This window comes from Opisthocomus hoazin, chromosome 2 (assembly GCF_030867145.1).
Source record: "Opisthocomus hoazin isolate bOpiHoa1 chromosome 2, bOpiHoa1.hap1, whole genome shotgun sequence".
NCBI classification, from domain to species: domain Eukaryota; kingdom Metazoa; phylum Chordata; class Aves; order Opisthocomiformes; family Opisthocomidae; genus Opisthocomus; species Opisthocomus hoazin.
In genome coordinates, this window is record NC_134415.1 from 48,994,206 (window position 1) to 49,006,477 (window position 12,272).

General features: G+C 39.1%; 1 protein-coding gene across 5 annotated transcripts in view; it reads right to left on the minus strand.

Moving 5' to 3' along the window:
* Positions 1-12,272, minus strand: part of LOC104334297 (kinesin-like protein KIF16B) — a 156,337-nt gene that overhangs the window by 103,797 nt on the left and 40,268 nt on the right. For all 5 annotated transcript variants that reach the window (XM_075413515.1, XM_075413513.1, XM_075413514.1 and 2 more), the window contains exon 12: positions 11,052-11,111. In XM_075413515.1, coding sequence (XP_075269630.1) covers positions 11,052-11,111 — 60 coding nt within the window. The remainder of the gene's footprint in view (positions 1-11,051; positions 11,112-12,272) is intronic.

Genomic DNA, 12,272 nt, shown 5'->3' on the forward strand with positions numbered 1-12,272 from the left:
CATGCTGACCATGCCACTATCCAATCGCAATCATCAGTCTGATACTATAGCCTGAGCTGAGGAATGGAAATGAAACAGGACGGTTAGAAGCTTCTAAACAGAGGTAATAAACCAATTTCACTCCTTATGGCATGAGACTGCTTCTTCACATAATTAAGGTCTGAACACCTTTGGACTGCTACAAAATATAGTAAGTTGAAACACTGTTCTTTATGTTTTGAAATGTAGCCCATCTCCAAGTTTGTTTCCTTATGCTGTGTGAACACAGCCACAAAACGAGAACACAAGGGTAAATGAAAAACAGTTGAAACCAAAAATAAACTTGCAACCTCTGACCAGCAAAGACTGGGAGAAGCACTCATGCAGGAAGATAATTTTAACAGAAATTTGCCATATAGAAAATCCAAGAATTGAATCAAATACATTCAGAAAAATCCTTCAGCAACAGTTTGTCCAGATGCTGCAAACCAGACTTCTAAAGAGATTACACATAAATATTTAACAAAAAACTCTACAGAAGTCGACATTTTGAAGATGAGTAAGTCCTTAACTAGTCTGTTGTGCATTAGTTGGTCGTAATTATGTGTTCTGGATTTACCTAAGGGTAAAAACTCCAGACACAGAAGCAGTGATATTCATGGATGAACTATTACTAGGTCAGAAGCTGCCCGAAATCACAAATCTTTTGCTGAAAAAACTCCTGCAAAACAATAACACTTCTGTCACACAGAAAGAAGTTGTGCTGGGGAGTAGAAAAAACTAACTACTCCAAAGCATTGTCTAAACCCTCTGTTTTTAAGGTATTCATACAGCCAAATACAACCAAAAACAAATGGGAATTAGGCACCTAAAATACTTTCAAGTGCTAACTGATGTTTCAGTACTGTCCTGGGTTTGGCCAGGACAGGGTTAATTTTCACCAGGAGCCAGGAGGGGACACAGCCGGGCGGGCTGACCCAACCTGGCCAAACAGAGCAGGGTATTCCATACCATGTGCTGTCATGTCGAGTTTTGGCTGGGGAGAGCTGGGCGGCGGGAAGGCAGTCGCGGCTCAGGAGCGTGCGGCAGCGGGTGGTTAGAGTTGCTCTCTGCGTTCTGCTATTTTGTTTTTTGTATTCTCCTTATCTGTATCGTTGTTGTTACTGTTCCCTTTGTTTGCTGTTCTGTTAAACTGCCCTTATCCTGACCCACCAGTTTTTGCCTGTTTTCTTTCTATTCTCCTCCTCATGCCAGCGGGGGGGAGGGGCGGCAGAGCAGCCGCGTGGCCCTTCTGTTGTCAGCCGCAGCCAAACTATAACAAGTACCTAAAATAGGGACAACCTGAAACACTAGCACATTACCCTCCAACTAATAAAACTGAACCTGTACACTCTTTATCAAGACTATTGGACAAGTCAATCACTGCTGACAAGATTTTTTTATTTCCTTCCAGGAAGACTGGAGTGGAAAGAGAAGGACATTAAGTTATACTAGACTGTCAGGGCTGAGTATTCTCTACACTATATGTCCCAACAACATCCTCGTATTCAGAGGGGAAAAATATCTAAGTGTACCAGCAGAAAAATATTCTGCATAATAAAGCAATCTTGCTATGGACCAACTGAAAAAACCTGCAACAGTGTCAGAAAAACTACTTGGAAACAACACAGATACATTTATGGATCTTTTAGTGTTTGCATTGATGGGTTAAACTATCCAGACTATACACTGAAGAGATGGAACAGACACACTCCCTACTTTTAAATGCTGTCTGCCTGCCTTCCAGGAGGCAATGCATTTCATCAACAGTTTTCCAGACAACTAGCATATACACAGCCATCCTGCCAATATTAGTAAACACTGGAAATGTATGCCAGGAAATATTAGTAATGCCAGCATTACGAAAGTTCTTGATACAATGGTTTAGAATGTAAAAAGATTTCTCAAAGCATAATATTACTCACAGAACTAAAAGAGGAACAAAGAAATTCCACTGCAAAGCAAGAGAAAATATTTACTGTCAACATGACTGCATGAGTAAGAACAACAAAAGGTAGGAGAGGAGAAAAAAGGTTTCAAAAGATTGTAACATGTGGTTTGGGCTTACTAGCAACAATTCCTTAAAAGATGAAGGGAGAAGCATAGCTGAGTATTTAGCTTGTTATGTTTTGGTTGGGATCTAGTTACATACACACCCTTCTTGCTCTGCAGGCTGGTTCCCTTACATACTTATCACAAAGAGATCTGCCCAGACACAATACTGAGCAGCAGTTGAAAGAAATTCAGTTGTGTCTAATTGTGATTGACAAGACAATTCCAGGGTTTAAAAAAAAAAAAAAAAAATCTGTTCCAAGAAAATAACTTTGAAATATTTGAGATTCCCATTAAAATGACAGCCTACCATAAACTAGGAGAAGCTGTTTTGTTCCAATTGTACCAGTGAAGCTGCTCCTCTCCTTAGTGGGTGCCCGTTAAACAAGCTTTTTTGTATTCTGTAAAGCTGCATATACAATATCAAATTTCCGTCCTATGTTATATTATGTTCAGCTTGACGCAGATATGGTTTCTGGAAAAACAACATAAATTTTCAGTCACCTGCCACAAAAGTAGTAGGTGCTCTTTGGGAGACAAGGGGAAGAGAGAAGGAAATACTGAACACACCATCAGTGAGGAAGTGTATGCTTTATAATCTGTGGACATGCCAAAGCTATGTTTCATACTATCCTATGGCTTCAATGAAATGCTTCTGAAAATTAAAAATATGCTTCTCCTTTATAATCAACAAATTAGTTATTTACATAATCATTTATGAAAGGGGATATTGATTCCCTCATGCATACGTTAGATAAGGCACAAATTCCTACTATGTCTTCTCCTTCTAGTTGATGATCCTGCTGACCATCCTGCTGGCTGCCACAGCCAGTTTCAGTACAAACAAAAAGTTTAGTACAATTAAGACACTTTCGTCCTCCGAGAGGAAGAAACTTCTACTATCAGATTTTTCCCTGTCTCCTAAAGCATTAGATCACACCACCCTCATCAATCAAGAAAAGCCATTAAAGAGTCTGCAACAACCAAGATCAGAAAACCCTAGCTTCATTGTGAATAGCTTGCTGTAAAAGTGCAGGTGCTCCGACAGCAGCCCACACATACCTCTCTGAAATGAACGTCAATTAAAAAGGAGATGCAGAATGCCGAGCTGCTCAAACGAGGAACTGCTAAGATAGTTAAGCTAAAATGATGGAAAATTAATGATGCTATTCCCTTAAAGAATGAGGGAATTACAGGAGCAGTTCTTCATCTCCTAAGATCAGCTTACCTTTTCCATTTTATATTGTCCCTCTTTTCCCCTCAAAACTAATTGCCACGTGCTCACTAGTGACACACAGCTGTCTATTAGTACACTAAAACCCTATTCTTGTAGTGGCACCCCAAAGCACCACTATAATTAACATGCTGGAAGCACTTCCATTGGAAGTGTTGGCAGATTTTTCTGGGTAATTTTTCTGTAAATTTGACCTTTGTTCCTGGAATTACAAGGACAAACTGAACAGGTTGCAGTGGCTTCTCCTTGACATTTTAGACCTTGAATAGACAGAACTACTACTGAGATCTGAGAAAAATTCCCTGAAAAGAACTGTAGAATTTGGCTAATTGTAAGTAGAGATGCCTGTTTGGCTGCTGAAGCTTTCTGGACAATAGCTGCAAAATCCTGTTTTCCAGTGGCTTATAACTTAAACCATCAAAACTGCCTTTTTCCATGATTAAGCATCTGCTGCAGGGTGGTTTCTGCCCCCATCAGCTTGGGTTTAAGGGAAAACCACGCTTCTGTTTCAAGAAGAGGCACACAGAGCGTTTTGCTATGTCTGAAATGGGGCAGGCTTCACCTCTTCACAGCTTCCTACATGTGACCACACTAAGTGTACATTAGTCTCAAAGGAAAAATAAGTCTACGCATTTCAGCACTGACATTCAGGGCAGAGAACAAGACTTGTCGCCATTAGTGATCCTTCCTAGCAGGAGGTACTATACCTTCCGGCTAAGAGACAGCAACTCTGCCCTCAATTCATGCTGCTATCTAAAAAGGGAAAGGGCCTGGCTGGAACAGAGAGAAATAGGCTATCTTCATTCATCCTCTTCTCCCATATGCATCACAATAGAGTCTTTAATTACATGATCATATATTTTCTACAGGACTTGTGAATAATTCATTCCATAGACTGTGCTCTGGGAATGAATCAAGAGAATGCAGTGAACTACACTATTATCCACAGGACTCCTACCTCATTTGTTGCTAAAGCTGGATGATGAATGAGTCATGGAACTGTAGAGGAAAAAAAAAAAAAACAACTAGTTTTATAGCCAATACATTTATTAATTCTAAAAGCTGTTTCATTTTTTGTGTGTTTCTTGGGGGATGGGAGAATTAAAAAGTGTTCCACTCATCTGGAGTTCTGTTTCATTTATTATTTACCTAGAAATTCATCTCCACTTCTGTGGAGATGAATCTAAAGTAATAGATTCCTTTAAATCTATTAGTCCCTTCCTTGGGGCCAAAATGTAACCCTCGCTACTGAAACAAATTGTAGAAAGGAGTAGGACTATGCTTACTAGTAAGCAACAACTACCAAGGAGAATAAACAGACTTCAGGACTAGCAATGCAACAGCGAAGTCTTTTGCAGAGAAAAATGCATCATGCTCTTGTCCGTCACAGCCCAGCTACTGAGGTACAGAGTGAATGAACCTGAAGAGACACTTGGCAGTCAGAAACAGGACCTCCCCCTTCTTTTTTTCAGGAATACAGCCTGATTGCAACAGCAGCAGATTTGTGCTGCTGACTGTGTTTGAGACCTCTCTCAGTGGATTTCATTAAAATTCATTATCATCTCTGTAGCTGGGAAGAACAACAAGCACATCACTCCAGCAGCACTGCTACCGCAGTACGGCTGTATGAATCAAGGCAACTCTCAGTTGCCAATTAAGACATTAAATCAGGTATACAACAGTACCATGTACGCAAAGCTATCAGAATCATGCAATAATAAACTCCTAAATACACTAAAACCACCAGCAGAATAAAATGCTTCTAGTATTTCATATCCAACACACATTGCCATCAGAAACAGTTCCTTTGTGAGGGACTCAAGATAAATTTATGTTTTTCATCTAAAATGTTGATGTTGGAATGCTTCTTCACCCTCCCATAGCAAAGTCCAACATGGAATTTACATTCTGTCTTTTCTCCTTCTCACTACTTCTCTGCTTCTCTGCTGATCCTTTAGAAGAAACAGCTTTCAGGGTATAGTTGTTGTTCCTTTTTTTTTTTTCCTACAGGCTAAATCAGGAGCTTCCACTGCTTTCAATTCAGCTCCCCTTCCTGCCACAAGAAAATTAATAGAAAAACAGACCAAATGCCCAGGAGGAACTGCTGAACAAGTGGCATCTGAGCTGTAGAAAGGATTTCAAAAGCAACTCGCTCTCTCTGACTCCCTCTCATTTGAAAACCGCCTACAAGCCCTAGGGATGGATTAAAGCTAAGTGTGGCCTGGATAATCTACAAACACAGGGCCCCAGTTTTAAGTGGGACAGCAGCGAAATACTTGGGAGTATGGTTATTCTAGAAACTGGAGGGCCTCTTCTGGAATGCATAGCCTGGATGAACCAAACTGTTCAACCCTGCCTTAATCCGTGGCTGGTGAGCTCAGAAACAGCGGCCCCCGACCATACTTCTCTGATGGTCCAGGTGGTTTCAAGTGGGAAAAACTGATTAAAACTGAAATAAAAAACAATATGTAGCATTAGGCATTTGATTGCGACCTTCTAGCACAAACTGAAAGTTAGAAGTGGTCAGACCACCACAGAGGCATCATAAGCAGCTAAAGAGGCTGCAAGAGAGAAGGGAGGTTTCTTAATAAGATGAACACAGCTGGTAGAGACAGACTTGAAATCAGACAACTATTTCTTTTGAAATCCACTTCTGACTGCTGCACTCAGCATTCCCCAGGTGGCTGAGACCCTTTCAATAGTGCTTCTATTAGGAAACAAGCTACAGTAGATCAGTAGCACCAGTTCCAAATTTAGTATTTTTAATTCCTCTGACAACAGCAAACCAATGCTGAGAGTGCATAAAGCACTGAAAAAAATCACTGGTGAGTGAAGAGCAATGAGAGCTGCTCTCCTGAATAAAAAGTAATGTGTATCTCAGGACAACTACACAACCCCTTTAAAAGTTTCTGTTTGTTTCCTTGAATAGAAAATTCTCTCTGCTGTGTTTTCTCTCTTCTCAGTCTGCATTGACCTAGGCATACTTACCAGACTGAAGCAAGGGGGATGATCAGTTAAGGTAATAATCATAATTTAATAATGGCATCTGTTCAGTAATACAGTATGAAAAAACAATGTCTATTTAAGGTAAAACAAGTCACATTTGGATGACCTCTGTCCAAACTCAAATTCCAAAGCAGAAATCTGTGTGCTGGCCAACAGTATAAAGATCCTGGGATGTAAACACATTCATTTTATTTTCATGACCAAAACAAAAAAACGGAGGCAGCGAGAGATATAATGCTATGCTTTCACATCCCAGCTGCTGAACCAACCCCCAAAGAACAAAAATTCCATCTGTAGAGGCTTTGGAGGAGGGAAGCTATGTAACACTTAGTAATGACAATTTATCCCAACTTTAAATCTCACAACCAGAATAGATGATTTTATAGACTACAACCACTGCGAGTAACTGCTACGCTTGCAAAATAAATAAACAATGCACAAGGCCAGGTATAAAGAAACAAACCCTAACAAAACCAAGAGCTAAACTAGGTATTAATTGTCATCACTCAGGAGGCCAGTTGTGGGTAAATACTGTACCAGGATTGAGAACAGTAAACATTCCCTTGTTGCCAGACAACTTTCTCAAAAGAAGATGGAAAAAATAACTTATTAAAATATGATGTACTGAAGTTCAATTATAAATCTACAGAAGTGATTAATGAGGAGAAAAATGTTAAAAGAAACAGTTGTAAATGGAAACTGCATATCATTGCTACTGGCTTTTCAACTGCAAGATCCATTAAAAGAGAAAGCAAATAGCAGAAGTAGCCTGGTGAAAGATCTATACATCCAAGAGCCTGTTTGCTTTCTCAGTGATATCACCTAGTCAAATAAAAGATACTATCTCTCCCAGAAACTGTTCTTTTACATCCCTAAAATATCAGAGATATAACGAAGTTAAGAAAATAAATACTGTTTAAAGGCTTAGGTAATTTGTTAAACATTCTAGATATACAGTAACCTGAAAAAGAGAGTTGAAAAATGTACTGACAAATAACTGCAATAATTTTACTGTAAATAATGACTTTACATTGCATCCCACCTGTGAACTGTTGTTCAGAAGCACTTCTGTCAAAACAATGACTCAGGTTCTTTGGGACTTGCTCCTAAACCAATGGTTTGGCATTCTCACAAACTTATTTTAGTAGATTAAACAGCAATGACAGTCAAGATACGGCACATCATTTTGCCTTAAAATATCTGAATTAAATATGAATTAAGCATGCAGAAAAATCTGATTTTTGCATCTGCAGTGACATCTAGTGCAAGAAAACAAAACCACATTTAAACAGGTTTCTAGAGAAGCTATTATCATTTATTGTGTGATTTCTGACTGAGACAGATGAGAACAATTCACATCAGCACTTTTAAAACTTTCTTAGTATCTTGTCTTCTGCACAACATTCACAAGCCAGCTGAAGGGAATCCTATTAAGCATAATATGTTAATAAGAGACTATTTAATTCAAATGTGCATTTTTGCTCTCCATATGAATTCAGTTTGATAAATATACGTATATTACGTAATTGTTGGAGGGCAAACAATTGTTGAAAAAGCAAACGTCCCTAGGAACAGAGCTGTGATTCTATTTATTCTACCAAATTTTCTAAAAGAAAACAAATTCAGCAGTAGCATCTGACCTAAATTACTTCTGCCAGCTCCACGGATATGCTATCCTATTTTAATTTTGCAGTCATTTTTAAGCCTCTTCCTTAAAAAGTCAAGATGACACAGTTTGTAGAAAGGAAACAGAAACTGGAAGCACACAATGAGTGTTGTCTAATACAGATGACAAATACAAGTCACTAAATATCAAATGAACTTTGTTCCAATGAAAAAGTACAGATTTAAGTCTCCCATTAAAAGTACAGTTATGCTTCTAACACAGCCAACAACAGACATTCTAACCAAAATGCAACACCAACACGTCTAACTAGCAACACTTTAACAAAAATGACTCACTGAAATGTGAAAAATCTTTAGAAACAAGTGTTATTCCTGCCAAACACACAAATAAACACATCTGCCAAAGCTGAAAATGTACAGTTTAAATACAGTATCATGCATATATCGTTCTATATATAAATGCACACCATTCCTGTAACTCTCTTTTTTCATTCAACCTGTAAGCACAACCATTTTAGGACCTGTGTTTCAAAGGCGTGTGTCCAGAAGTCTGAAGAAGTCACAGGTACTTTTTAAAGGCAGGATCAAAGCCTACATTGGTGTCTCTTGTAAAAACTTTGTAACATGCAACTTTCCAATACCCAACTTAACCAATGGTAAAATAACGAACATGATACAAATATCAACCTATGGTTTATTGTTCATCACAAATTTATATATATAAAACATATACATATATAAACACAAAACCCAAGCTATTCATTAGTAATCTAGGACAACTACATTACACATCAGGTTCCTAATGTTCTAGCAATCTTACTATGGAATAGGCACAAAACCCGCACGATTTTATTGGTTGCCGAAGGCACTGAACAGGGAAGTGTCACAACTACAGATTTTTGGACAAGAAGTGCATGCCATGACTAATGAACTACTACCATTACTTGTGATGTGGTAAGTGCTTTTAAGAAGTTCTGTAGTTTGTCCTTCAGGAACCCAAGAGCTTGCACAGCTGCACAGCTTCTGTACTCTGCAGCCATCAAAGGTGGATTTAGTAGACACAAGAATTTTATGTGAAAGTAGCAGGTGTTAACTGTGTGCAGTTTTCACCGGAGGACTGAGTATGTTAAAACAACGACATGACAGAATGAAGAAAACAAATGTTCTTTGGAGGGTAAAGTACTGAGGTAGAACACAAAGCAAGTGAGAAGAGAGAAAGCAGTCAAGCAAGTCAAGGTTAATAGGAAGTAATAAAATAGTATAAAACAGGAAAATGGTGATGTATGCCCAGCCTTACAGGCAGAAGAACCGAAATAAAAGTGTATAAATACTATTCAGCAACTATGGTTTAAAAATTATCTGGAAATGCAAATAAATGTAGACCAATGAAGTGTTTTTAAGTCTTTTATATTTAGCTATTTATCAAATGCAGCTTTCCCTTGTTAATACGAATTGTTCAGTTCACTCCTCGTCCAATTCTGTAATTTCTGTGGAAGAATCCATGCATTTCCAATACTAAACTTTAAAGACTTCCCATATGCTACATCATGTTCACATTCACAATTGACCAAAATTCACAAATTCTCCACATGACAAAGAACTCCCCAATCCAGACCTGAGTAAACAGAGGATTAATAAAGTTCTATGTACATCTAGATGCTTCAAAGTAACAAAATAATACAGAAATAATGTAAAATTGGACACAAAACATCTCTGAAGAACATGCAAATAGCAATTTTCAGTTCAGCATCTGGACAAACGTTAAACAGTCCATTCTGTCATGCCATCTGCTAGGCAGTTACCAACCCTGCTCTATTCTCTATGCTATTTCTGCTTTTTTTATAAGCATGAAACCATCCAAATTATTTGGAAGTCAGATAAAAGACACAGTGATGAACTTAAAAAAAAAAATGGAAACAAAAAGTGATACATAGCAAAAATCAACTACAAAAATCAAGTTTCAGATCAGTGATACAGAGAATTAAAAAATTACTTCTAAATGCTCGCTTGAATTGCTCTCTAAACAAGTTTATGTTCAGCATATACAGCAAGTCACGAAAGCTTAAGCATTGTTTTCAAAATTTTTATTTAACAGAATATTTAAAAAAATTGGCAAAAAAATGTTAATCTATGTTATGGAAAAGAAATTGCAGAAATTACTACCCCACGTGTGTGCATGCACACAGGTGTGCTTGTATGTGTATATGGAATCATAAAGTAGCCTTCAAAATATCATCTTAATCATGAGCCAAATGCCAGCATGAAATGTTACCAGTACAACTGAACAGCAGGAAAGCACAGACACATGCAGAGAACACAAAAGCCTCAGTCTACATCATGCAAAAAACACAGCATGGAAAATCACCAAGCTGCCCCCTTCTATCTGTACTAAATCTACAAAACACAAGAGCGCACTGCGTGGATTTAACTGCTCCTGAAGTAGCGTGAAGTCATACAAAGTGCACAATGCAAGCCAGCTTATATGAACCAGCTGCAAAAATCCCTGTGCTTGGGAATCCAGAGCATACTTGGGTCAGAAGCATTTGTTTGGTGTGATGAAGATCTACTGGAGGAGATTTAACTGCAGAAATCGCACTGAATGTCATTTTTCAAGTTCACAAGCAATTTCTGACCAAAACGTGAATCTGCAGGCCAATGCAAGATCTATCCACTATGCACCACATTCATTGAGATACCTAATGTAACAAAGAATGTGATTATTCATAGGTCATCTTGATACAACACAAACACCAAGGGCATGAGGGATCCACTTGTGCTTGTCCCAGTTTTTTTTCACTTGCAACTCAGAAAAACATGCAGTATTTGAAAGATTTGCAAGACATAAGCTGTTTTGCACTGATGACACTATGGTGAAAAAAAGAAAGAGTTGTAGTCATTTTTAATTATTTAACATCCTATTAAAAAAAACCCAACTTTGCCTGAATATTTACTATTAAAACCTCTCAAAAACCAATTCTTTGGAATAAGCCAAAATAAGACGTAGAAAATTTTGTGTTATTAAAAAAAGGTGACTCAGAACAGGAATTTTTTTTGAAAAAAAAAAAAAAATCTTAAGGCTAGTTCAAATGCCAAGTTGAAAATTTGTTTTCCTTACTTTCAGAATATCCTGAGTTTCATTCCACTTGTTTGTCCACTCTTTGGTTAGTTCTTGTACCTACAAAACAAAACAAATATTGGAAATAATCATATCTCTTCTGAAGTCCTTGATAAGGCATTCCCAGAGAAGTACTAAGCATTTGTGCAATTCTTTGTGAAGTTTAATACTTAAACATCTAGAAGACCGCTGTTGCTCCCACAGTAAATGGTCATACCTACAATTTCTCTCTCTCGAAAAGGAAAATCACAAAATTCTTATTTATAGTACAAAATGAAACGAAGGACAGGGATAGTCACTTAAAATAATGGCAGGGATTTTCAAAGAAATGGAATAATCCCATTAAGTGCTTCATCAGTTCTACAAAGTCTGCTGCCACAGGTTGATCCCTCAGCTGTAACAAGACGACAGCTCCTTTCCTACAGCGCAGGTAGGCATGTCTACCTAGACTTCAGCAAGGCTTTCAACACAGCTTCCCATAACATCCTCCCAGGGAAGCTCAGGAAGTGTGGGCTGGATGAGCGGTCAGTGTGGTGGATTGAGAACTGGTTGAATGGCAGAACTCAGAGGGGTGTTATCAGCGGCGCTGAGTCTAGTTGGAGGCCGGTAACTAGTGGTGTTCCCCAGGGGTCAGTACTTGGCCCAGTCTTGTTTAACTTCTTCATCAATGACCTGGATGAAGAGTTAGAATGTACCCTCAGAAAGCTTGCTGATGACACCAAACTGGGAGGTGTGGCAGATACACCAGAAGGCTGTGCTGCCATTCTGCATGACCTGGACAGGCTGGAGAGTTGGGTGCAGAGGAACCTGATGAAGTTCAATAAGGGCAAGTGCAGGTTCCTGCTCCTGTGGAGGAATAACCCAATGCACCAGTACAGGCTTGGGGTGGACCTGCTGGAGAGCAGCTCTGTGGAGAGGGACCTGGGTGTCCTGGTGGACGACAGGTTCACTGTGAGCCAGCAGTGTGCCCTGGCTGCCAAGAAGGCCAATGGCATTCTGGGATGCATTAGGAGGAGTGTGGCCAGTAGGTCAAGGGAGTTTCTCCTTCCCCCGACTCTGACCTGGTGAGGCCCCATCTGGAGTACTGCATCCAGTTCTGGGCTCCCCACTTCAAGAAAGATGAGGAGCTACTGGAGAGAGTCCAGTGGAGGGCTACGAGGATGACCAGGGGGCTGGAGCATCTCTCCTACGAGGAAAGGCTGAGGGAGCTGGGCTTGTTTA